At 32.6% G+C, this 12,229-nt stretch overlaps 1 protein-coding gene and 1 long non-coding RNA gene across 2 annotated transcripts in view; both read left to right on the plus strand.

Moving 5' to 3' along the window:
• Positions 1–2,976, plus strand: part of LOC127859433 (uncharacterized) — a 14,106-nt gene extending 11,130 nt beyond the window's left edge. The window contains exon 3 of the long non-coding RNA XR_008039386.1: positions 2,908–2,976. This is a non-coding gene — a long non-coding RNA (uncharacterized LOC127859433). The remainder of the gene's footprint in view (positions 1–2,907) is intronic.
• An 8,111-nt stretch (positions 2,977–11,087) lies between these two features.
• The window catches only part of LOC127859723 (uncharacterized), a 248,848-nt gene continuing 247,706 nt past the window's right edge, over positions 11,088–12,229 (plus strand). Inside the window, exon 1 of the mRNA XM_052397230.1 lies at positions 11,088–11,153. Within this exon, the coding sequence (XP_052253190.1) occupies positions 11,088–11,153 (66 nt within the window). The remainder of the gene's footprint in view (positions 11,154–12,229) is intronic.

Raw genomic sequence — 12,229 nt, forward strand, 5'->3', positions numbered from 1 at the left:
AAACTTGTGTGTCCGAAAATTAAGAGTCACAAAAAATAATTATTTTTGCTAATAAAGGGATGTCCGAAAACTGAGAGTGTCAAAAAACATAGAGTTATTACGGTAATTATTTAATATTTGACGGCGGGAGAAAAATTCCACCTGATTTACGTTCAGATAACTGTTTTCTGCTTTAAAAGTGCAATTTAAAACCCATTTTTTTCTAAATCATCATTATCGTCGGTTTTGTTTCCTGCAAACCAATAAAGTCAAAACTGCATAGAAATGACTAAAACTGTGGGCACATTTGTTTAGATCTCAGTCCGAAAACATTTAACGTGATAAATTTTAATCATGTCACACAACGACTAACTGTAAAGAAGATTGGTTCTCTCCCTGTGCGTCCTATTGCACGGTTGAGTTAAGCTGGGAACATTGCTTTTCGCTTGGCTCGAGTTGCTGGAGGATCTCGGACTGCTATGCAGGGGCGGTGGATAACGATGAATCACAATATTGTTCCCGATGCCTTTTAACTTATCCAGAGAGGATTGGGGCGAACGTAAAATCAGTGGTCTGCGCCTTTGCGGCGTTTTAAAGATGTCACTGTTCAGAATTTCTACTACGGTTTTATTGCGAAAATCAAAAGCCACTTTCGCTTGTTTTTTCCATGACGCAGATGATATTAGCTTAGGACAAGTTGTAAATATGGCTTGTTGAGAGCTGTTAACGATCATGGCTTTGGTGCTTCATCGACCCTGTGTTCAAATTGTACACCTTGTGTTCTATGTACTGATTATCATGCACTATGCGGAACTTAAGCGCATTTATAGGATCACCTATGTACTGTTTCATGATTGGCAGTAATCGTCGTCGGCGTTTCTCTATCTCTGGTGGAAACTGTTCATTTATGTTACAGCCTGACTTATTTATGTTACAGCCTGACTTATTTTGATTAAGAAAGATACCCGCTCTTAGAATCTTTTCACGATCACTGTATTTTTCAAATTTTGCTACTATCGGGCGGGGTAGATGTTTTTAGTTAAAGCCACCATTAATCCTGTGTACACTTGCGAAGGTTATTGATGTGTATGTAATCATAAGTGTTAATAGACATATCGTTTTCTATTCGTTCTGTAAGATATCGTCGCAAAATTGTTTCACAATTATTATAGTCGTATACCGCGGTATTACTCGCTGTGTTTTCTGGTACTCTAACGCAAATAAGATTGGCCATAATGCTACGCCACAATAGTTTAGTAAAGTTAACTTGGATCATCTTATTTACATTTTCGAATGTTGATATTTGCTTCTCGATTTTATCAGTTTTGAATTTAAGTTCCGACCGTGTTTTTGATGTATTTATTTGTATTTATTTTGTGTGAATGGAACTCGTCCTCAATATCACTCAATGACTGACAGATTGCTTCGATTTCGTTCAGTCGTAAATTCATGGATGCATTTTCTCATTGTCATGCATGCACATCCACTTAGACAAGAGCCAGTTTGTTTTGTTCTGTATCAAGTTTGGATACATGCTTTTCTTTGGACTGAAGACGAGAATCCAACCTCTCTATCAGCAATATTAAAGCGGCATGGTCGTGCTGGTTTGTGTACATGCGTTATATCCTGTGAGTACTGCTAGATATAAGCCAAGCAGTGGTTCCGTTTCAGATAATGGGCGCACTCAAACACGTCTTGTTAAACGTCCGCATCGCCCAATCCCCGCTTCTTAATTATAAACTTCGCGCTTGTCTAGGTATTGACCGTCTTAAGAGATGTTGATAATGTCAGTTGAGTCCGAACCGACGAGAGTGCGATCAAGAAAAAATCAAACTAGAGTTGTACGTAAGATACATGTTTTCGATAAAACTCCTAACGCAAGTTTAACGTCATGTCGCGCGAACACGGTTATGACCATGGCTTTAGACGGTATTTGACCATTGTCCCACTTAAATCAGCAAACGGGTGAAACCATCCGTACAATTTAGTTCATTAACATTATCCATACTTTCCAGAATGTATATAAGGTTTTATACATTGTTTAAACTTTTTAAAATTGTGTTATAATTGTTTATGCAAAATCCGTATATATATATGCATGGTTTAAAGATATATTTATTATTAACGATAATTTAAAATCCCTTTCCGTTAATGAAAAACGAACAACAACAATGCTAAAAATAAAAAGATTTAAATAAAAAATAGTGTTTTTATAGTTATTTTTACTTTTTAACTGCCACTGTAAATATAATTTAATTGTATTACTTTCTTCTTTTACTTTGCATGTCATATAAACTATTTATTTGTTTGCACTAATAAGGACAATCAGTAAACGTATATCGTAAAGTTTATAATATTTCAAAACAACTTCTTCAAAATGCATATGATGTCGAAATGCCATTGCACGTTGTCATGCCTATAGTTGGTGTATTTGAGGTACTCTTTTTCGGTATAAGTATATTGATTTACATAAAGTTTTATTGAATTTATTTACATAACGTTTTATTGAATTGTATTTCGGCGTAATTTTTGTATTTCCTATGATATTATTTTGCAGTTGAAAGGCATTCATTATTGAAATACTCGCAACTAGCAAATCTATTAAATGAATGCTATAAATTGAAATAATCACCTTATAAACTTCGCACCAATAAATATATAATAATGCAAGCGTAGCGCCATTTAAGTATTGTTTAAATAAATGAAAAACATATTATCGTAGACGTTTAATTTTAAGTTGCCTTTGATATTATTACTTTTTTGTAAAAATGATAAAAAATTAAGATACAGTAGTTGTTGATGACTAGGCTGAGTATAGCGTTGCTGATATTTTATAGTTATGTTCACTTTCATTGTGATAATGACATTGTGGCCATTGCTTTATTGTCACACATAATTTAAAACGTTCTATGAACTTTTTTTATTGAGGTGGACGTTGAACCCAGCTTCATTGACCGAAGTTAATGTTCAAAGTGACGGTAACACAACGACTAGCCCTTTATCTGGTGATGTTGATGGCAATTCAAGTTCTCCTCGCTTTGCTGTTGGCGACTTGGTGCAGATCAGAAATGAACCGGAGATTTTGAAAAACGAGCAAAAGGGGGTGAGTTAACATTTGAAAAAAAAATTTCAAATAGAAATATTGAAATATCAAATCAATATATGCTGTGTAAATACTGTATGTCTCTTAAGAAAATTGATTTTGAATCTCGAGTGGATGCGATATTTAGTATCTGTATCAGAACATTATCGTTTGTTCAACCATAACGTTTTTTTTATGCAACACCATGTATTATGAATATATGAATGATATAATATATGTTGATCAAGGACCATAACGGCCTATTTCAACTGTGTAAATATGTATATGTATTTGTCGAAATAAAAGTTTTTCTGTCCTCTTTATATGCTTGACAAGTTTTTAAGCTGTGTACAATTTTTATTGTAAAAAGAAAATTTGCATATTGTTCTTGTATAATTATGTCTTCTTAATATGAGCGAACACTAACCTGCTTAAATACGCTTTTAAGTACGTCTATATATAAATGAATACAATTGATATATGCAACACATGAACGTTGATGACAATCCTTCATTAATCAGGGATGTTCTGAACCTTGCTTTAATTATATGATTAACGCATACATGTTGGGGTAAAAAGCATGTGTAGATGTAGATGTTATAAAACATATGTTTAGATAAAATAAGTCTTCATTATAAAAATTAAAGACAATCTTTTATTTATCAGGGATATTATGTAACTTGTTTTTAATTACATGATTAACTCATATGTCTTTGTTTTTTGTCGATAATAAGCATGTATATGTGTAGATTTTGTTAAAAAAACATGTCTAGATAAATTAAGAATTCCTTCTTAAAAATTATTTAGTAATACTTCGAAATATTGTTTTGAACGTTAAAGGGGCCTTTTCACAGATTTTGGCATTTTTTAACTTATTCATTAAATGCTTTATATCGATAAATGTAAACATTGGATCGTAAAAGCTCCAGTAAAAAATCAAGAATAAAATTTAAAAAAAAGAAAAGAACATTGCCCGGACCAGGTTTCGAACCAGTGACCCCTGGAGTCCTTAGTGTCCTGAAGTAAAAACGCTTTAGCCTACTGAGCTATTCCGCCGATTACATATACGTAAAGTATTTTATACCTTATATAAGCAATCTTCGTAGTTTCACAAAATTTAACGACAAAAACAGATTCCTCCAAATTATTCAATCGTTTCGCGTTGCAACGCTTTATAATTTTTAGGTTTTAAAATCGTCAAAAGATGCATATAATGGCTATATTAGACCATGGTAAATGTTCAGTATTACTGTTTCCTCACAAATATCATAACTAAAACGAAAATTTGCGAATCTGAAACAATTTTTTTCAATTTTGTCAATTTACCAAAGCGTGAAAAGATCCCTTTAATATAAATTCTTATTCTATCAGGGATGTTTTTGTACTTTGTTATAAATATACGTTTATAAACACATATGTTTGCGGTAAAATAAACACGTATAGATGTAGATTTTATTTAAAAAAATAAGTATAGATAAATTAAGCATTCATTAACAAAAATAGTGCATAATGTATTTAATATTAAAATAATAAACTTCTAAAAGGCATGCAGAATTAACTGATCTTCAAAAACTGTTGCATGAAGTTGTTTTTGTTGTTGCTGTTGTTGCTTTTGTCAGAATCATGAAGACTTTGGGTTTCTATGTCGCTTTTTCCTTTTTCTTACGTTCACCATAAGGAATACACCACCAAAACAATAACACGTAAAGAATTCTACGTATGTTGTAAAATTATGTATTTTGATGTAAATAAGTCCATATGTTTGATTGTAACCACAATCATTCATTATACTTTAAGCCTCCTTTTGTACTTTTTATTATTTTGTTCTTATAATGTATGTTCGTGTTTAAGTTTCTGAATTGTTTGTGTCTAAACATGCAGAAGCTGAAAGTTATGAATATTGTATTATATATATTGTCCCAAGATACCTGTTTTGGGATTCATATCTTACAGCTCATTTTTCATCCTTCTGTGATTATTTCTTTTCACTTCTTCATGCCTATAGAATATGCATATTTTTGTATCTCTAATTTTAGTTTTCTATTTTTGTATGTATGTATGGACATCTTTAAAATAGAAACTTACTGGACAAACCCACATAATAATATTTACACACCCTCCCTCTCTTTAAATGATTAAATTATGCACTCTGAACGTAAAAGGGCTTAACAATAAAGAAAAACGCATTAAAATCTTCAAATGGTTAGACGAAAAAAAATATAGTATATGCCTACTACAAGAAAGCCACTTGACACATTCTTTAGCACAAACCTTAAAAGATGAATGGGACGGAGACATCTATCTTAGCGGACAACATACTAATAAACACGGCATTGCCTTTCTGATAAAAAATAATATAGGGATCACAGTCAATAACTTTAACGAAATAATAATTGGCAGACAAGCAAGTATAGATATCAAAATACACGAAACAGAATTAACATTAATCAATGTATACGGCCCTAACATAGATGATTCCACATTCTACGAAACACTACAAACCTTTATAATTCATAACCAAGATAAAAACATTATAATCGGTGGTGATTTTAATACTGTTCTTAACCCATTATTAGACAAAAAGAATGGAAACCTTTATTCTCATCCTAAAAATAGAAACATTTTAAATAACATAATTGAAAACTACAATATGATGACATCTGGCGTACAATATATCAAAACGAAAGCAAATTCACCTGGCACTCAAACACAAAACCAACAATATTTTGTAGATTAGACTATTTTTTAATATCTGAATCTCTTTGCAACATTATTGACACATGTAACATAAAACCAGGATTTATGACTGACCATTCTCTAGTTGAACTTAAACTGCACAATATGCAACATGAAAGAGGCCCAGGATACTTTAAAATTAACAACAGCATCTTATTAGATACACAATATCAAACACAAATAAAACAGGAAATATTAAATACAGTCCAAAATAATAAAGATGCAAACCCAAACACCTTATGGGAAGTAATCAAAGGAAATATACGTAACACAACAATTAGATACACATCATTTAAACAAAAAGAAACACACAAACTTGAAACTGAAACCATCAAAACCATTGACACACTTGAAAAACAATTGCATCAAACAAACACAAATGATACCACCGACATTGAAAATGAAATAACATTGAAAAAACAAATATTAGATGGAATCTATCATACACATCTCAATGGAATAATACTAAGAGCGCGTGCTCAGCATGTTGAACACAATGAAAAAAACACAAAATATTTCGCAAACATTGAAAAACGTAGAAGTGAACAAAAAACTGTACACAAACTAGTAGTCAATGGCAAAAATATAACAAACATAACTCAAATACTAGAAGAACAACGTTTATTTTTCGAAACCCTCTATAAACGAAAAAATGTTGAAAATAACACCCTTTTTAAAAATACACATCACGCTTTAAACCAGGAGGAAAAACAACTGTGCGACGGATTGCTTAATGAATATGAATGTGGACTAGCCCTAAAAGAAATGCAAAATAACAAAAGCCCAGGATCGGATGGCATCACAATCGAATTTTATAAAATATTCTGGAATGATATAAAAACACATCTAATTAATTCACTTAACTACTCATTTAACAACGAAAACTTAACTACGCTACAAAAACAAGGTATTATATCACTTATTCCAAAACCTGGAAAAAACTTAGATTCCTTATCAAACTGGCGCCCGATTAGTTTACTAAACAATGATTATAAAATTGCAACTAAAAGTATAGCAAACAGAATTAAAAAAATATTACCATCAATTATTTCAAATTCTCAATCTGGTTTTATAAAGGGACGATACATTTGTGAAAACGTTCGTCTTATCCAAGAATGCATAAACTATTTCAACAATTCAAATAGTCCTGGTCTAATATTCTTTGCAGACTTTGAAAAGGCATTCGATTCGCTTGATCATTCATTTATGTTCTCCTGCTTAGAAAATATGAACTTTGGTGAAAGTCTCATTCAATGGGTCAAATTATTCTATACCGATATTAAAAGTATAATCATTAACAATGGCTTCTTTTCAAACAGTTTTAACATCGAACGGGGGGTTTGACAAGGATGTCCACTCTCATCATCGCTATTTATTATTTGCATTGAGTATCTATCACATCACATCCAATCAAATAAACACATAAAAGGCATATCACTAGAACCTGACGAAGAAATCAAACAATCCCTATTTGCTGACGATGCAACTTACTTTTTAAACGACAATTACGATTCTTTCCATAACCTAATAGAGTCGCTAACCCTTTACGGAATGACATCGGGTCTAAAACTAAACAAAAGTAAATGTACTGTGCTACGAGTAGGTAAATTAAAACAAAGTAATGTTCTATATAAAAAAGAAATGAAATTTAATTGGACATCCGATGAAGCCACAACGTTAGGAATTACTTTCACAAAAAATGAAAAGGATACAGTTCTTAAAAACATTCTACCTAAATTACAGAATTTTAAAAACTGCTTAAAATCATGGCATCATCGTAAACTTACACTAATCGGAAAAAACACAGTATTGAAAACGTTTGCACTTCCTAAATTAATATATGTATTAACAGTTCTCCCAAATCCACCAAAAGATGTTATTAACGATATAAAATCAGCAATATTCAATTTCATATGGGACGGTAAGCCTGATAAAATAAAAAGAACTCAGTTAATTCAATCTGTAGAAAATGGAGGTATCCAATTAACGAACATTGACTCATTCTTGAATGCAATCAAATGCAGCTGGGTTAAAAGATACCTAGATAATACCAATACGAGTAAATGGAAATTATTCTACCAGAAAATCCTAAAAAAATATGGTGACTCCTTACTCTTTGAATGTAACATCAGCAATACTATCTTACATGAAATTGCAAACGAAAACATATTTCTGTCTGATGTTCTATCAGCGTGGAGTGATGTCACTCATAAATTAGAAACCCAAACTAGCAGTAAAACAATTTTATGGAACAATAAAGACATAACTTCAAACAATAAGACGTTTTTCTATAAAGATTGGTTTGAACGAAGCATTAAATATGTCGACCAATTATATGACTATAGAATTAAGAATTTCTACTCTTTTGATAATATATGCTACATACATGGAATACCTTCAAATAATTTTTCTGAAGTACTACACACTAATCAAAAGCATACCCATACATATTAAATCTGAAATCAATACAAATAATACACCATGTACTCAAACAACATATGTAGAAAACATACTTGGAAGAAAAAACAAAACAAATAAAATATTTTACAAACTACAAATTAAAAACCCTACGGAAAACTCCAAAATCCAAAATAAATGGCAAGTCCTTTTTGGAGAAAATGAACTTAATTGGAAACACATATTTACCATGCCATATAAAGCAACTATTGAATGCACACTGAGAAATTTTCAATATAAATACATCCATAGAATTATAGCTACAAATAAATATCTCTTTAAATGCAAATTATCTAACTCAAATCTGTGTGATTTCTGCAGTGAAAACATTAACACTATAGAACATCTTTTTTGGGAGTGCAAACACATCCAGCCTATCTGGAATCAATTAACATCTTTTCTTGAACAACAGCAACTAAACGTTAAACTATCTTTCTTAAATGTAAGTTTCGGAATTAACTCATTGAAATCAATAGACGGTAATAATATTGTGAATTTTATGGTTATATTGATGAAATATTTCATCTTAAACATGAAGTACAAAAAACAAGTACCAAATTTTAATTGTTTTGTCCATAGTCTTAAACTAAAAATCCAGATTGAGAAAGAAATAGCCCTCAGTAATGACACATTACAAATCTTTGAACAAAAATGGAATCGGATTAAATTCTCATAATGTTTTGTCCACTTATATACATTTCACTCTAATGCTAGTTTATCTTTCTAAAATAGTTTTTTTTTATCTTTCTTAAAAAGTTTTGTTTATATTTTTTTCAATCAGACAAGATCATTGTGAATTTACAACAAAACACACAAATCCAGTATGCTTTCTTCCGACTTAATACAACTCATCATTTTTCAAAACTATTCCTCTGTTGTTCTTTTCTTTTCTCTCTAAAAAAAAAAATATATATATAATAGCATATCTTGTATAACATGTCTGAACTTTATTGCTTTATACAATCACTGTGTTGTATGATCATATACATGTTTACATTATATGTATGATATTGAATAAATAAAAAAAAAAAAACATTTGAAAAAAACACTCAACAACATTGATTAATCAAAACAGATATCTAAATAATGTACACAAAAGCAAGTGTTTTGACATGATTCGAGGATATTATGTTCATATGTTTTAGGGAGATAGCTTCGGAACGACAAATCGTTGGTTTATGCCGCAATAACCAACACAAAGCCGTAACTCATTTAGATGTTATCGCGAATGTATATAACTTGTCTAAATAATACGAAAACTATTTTAATATATACATCGCCTTTTTTGCCACGATACCGTTAGGGCTCGAACGCGTCCAACAAATTCTTCTGGTCAGATCGGCGGGTCAAATTAAAAAAAAACCCGTAGAATTTCGAGTCACTGGAGCATGCTACAATTTATGACGTTTACAGCATGTTGTTGAACATCTTTTTTAGTATTGTACGGCACTAAGGTCATTCTTTTAACATCATTTACTGGTTAGAACAATAACAAACGCAAAAATGTTGCAAGTTATGAACCTAAAATAAAGCTTTTCTTACTTTAGCTTGAAGACAAGGGACTTCATAACTATTTTTCGCTTTAAATGCCGTTTCAAGTTTGAAGCTGATATAGATTTTGCAGACAGGTTTCGCTTCAGAAATTCGCCATTTGGTTGTTGTTTTTTTTTCCATTTATCTCAATACCATACATCGACCTACATGCGTTTGGTGCGTGTATTCTCTTAATTTGGAAAATAAAAAAATGCAAAAATGATCGAAAAGACATTTTGACTGCACTTTCTTTAGATCTATCTACATATTTAGAACAAATAAACCCTTATATTGCCTTATGTTAATTCTCGCTATGTCCCGGTATCGTTGAACAAAAGCATTAAGCCGGATATGCGGGTAATTTTTCGACCCGCAAATTCGATGTGTTTTCGGGATCCGTTTCAGCCATAATGTCCGTGACAGCAAAACATCTAAATAATTCTTGATGACTTCGGCTTTATAAATTAACATCGAGCAAATAATCCAATTTTTTTCATATAGATTGTCAAACATAGTAATGTGATTATGGTAGTAAATAAAACAAAATTTCAAAATAATTGCCGAATTAATCAAACGTAAATATGTATATATAACTAATGTTATTTTACTGCTATTTTATGATACATTAACTATTTTGTTAAACAGTTTGCTAGATCGATCGTTTATGCAGTTGTATTTTACCACATTATTTATTGGAATTTCCGGAACTACTTTCACAACATTTAGATCCGCCCATGGTTTGTTGCATAATTACCCACACTTATCTTCCGGGTTGTGTTAAAATTCAGAAATATTTTTCGACTAAGTGTGGAATATGGCGCTAATAACGGAAGATTATGATTTATGATGTGTAAGAACCAAACAACCATCAGAACGATAAACTGTTCGTTATTGCAGCGATAACCAACATTAATCCGGAAATTACTTCGATTCTTCGCGTCGGTAACAAGGAACACGCCGATACTAATTGATTGTATCGCGCCCATCACGGATCAGCACGGAGCTGCTAATGATGAAGACGATGCACGCACGGACAAACACGTCGAAAACACGGTGGATACACAGACTATCATTTTAGAACTCCGAATAACACGGACGATGTCTGATAGAAAGGATGCTTACAAGGACTTTCGTAGTGTAAACACGTTTAAAATACGGAGTATCACGGAGGAAGACGGAATATTAATAATTATGACGGATGGTCATATTAAAACAGGCGACGTATTATAGAACCGCGTGCGGAATTCTTGCGCATTGCTTTCGATATCTAGACACTTTAAAGGTGCAGCCTCCAGAGACGATGACGTCCATTGTGCTGTCTTGCATCTGCATACAGAATCTGAGACAGCGCTATGGAAATAATCGTGTAAGTGTCGCTGACTAGGAGGACAACTATCACAATATCATAATAGGTCAATTGCGAAACGACAACCCGCTCATAGATCGGGTGACGAAGCTTTCTGCCAACTCAACCACAAAGGCATCACAAAACAAATGCGAATAGCTTTGGGCCGCTTCAGCTCATTACGACAGTATATGAACATTGTAACGAAATATTATATTGACACGTAATGCCATTTAGTCGAGTTGAGCAATATTATGTGGACTTACTTTTTATGAAAAAAAGAAGTGAGTATCATTTGTTAATAATATGTGCAAGATTCTGTTATGTGTTATGACTATACACTGACTATGTTATGCAAGAAAGTGTTATATAAAAAAATCTCATTACATTGTGCACACAAGAGCATTCGATATTACATCTTCGAGATCCGATTGCAGAATAATGGGATTACCGAAAATCAATCTGCTTTTGTACAAGTTATTATCCGTTCGGTACAGGTCTTGTTTTCTCCGTATCGCTACCGTGTTTGTCCGTTTCGTTGTCGTAAAGGTCCGGGACGTTCCGTTTAAAGGCCGTGTTGGTCCGTATTTATCCGGTGCAATCCTTGTTTGTGCCGTCTTTGTATGAAATAGAGCGCTGCTCTGCCGGGACAGTCCGTGTGGGGACCATGTTGATAGCGTATTTATGCCATGTTCGTCCGTGTGGATGCCGTGTTGCCAACGGGGTGATAATATATTGAAGACAGTCGACGCTCAAAATCCTTAAAAGTTCACAGGTCTCCCGGATTGTCCCGGATCTTGATAAGTGGGCGGGAGGGTGGAGTTCTGGGATGATCCGGGACTGCCGTGACCATCCGCGCTCTCCTGGGATTGGGTCTTAAACGAAATTAAGATCCATACACTTGTTTGAAAAATCAAGCTTAACAGTTGACATATGCAAAGTGTAAGGAGGGTTAAGTCAGCTTCGATATATCAGACTTGCGATTTTTTCGACATGCATTGTTCTTGTTTAGCTATTTAAACAATGATTATTTCACCGTATTACTGATGCATACAAAAATTCTATGAATGTAGTATGAAACATTACAAAGTTCAGAA

Source organism: Dreissena polymorpha, chromosome 15, assembly GCF_020536995.1.
Source record: "Dreissena polymorpha isolate Duluth1 chromosome 15, UMN_Dpol_1.0, whole genome shotgun sequence".
Taxonomy (NCBI): domain Eukaryota; kingdom Metazoa; phylum Mollusca; class Bivalvia; order Myida; family Dreissenidae; genus Dreissena; species Dreissena polymorpha.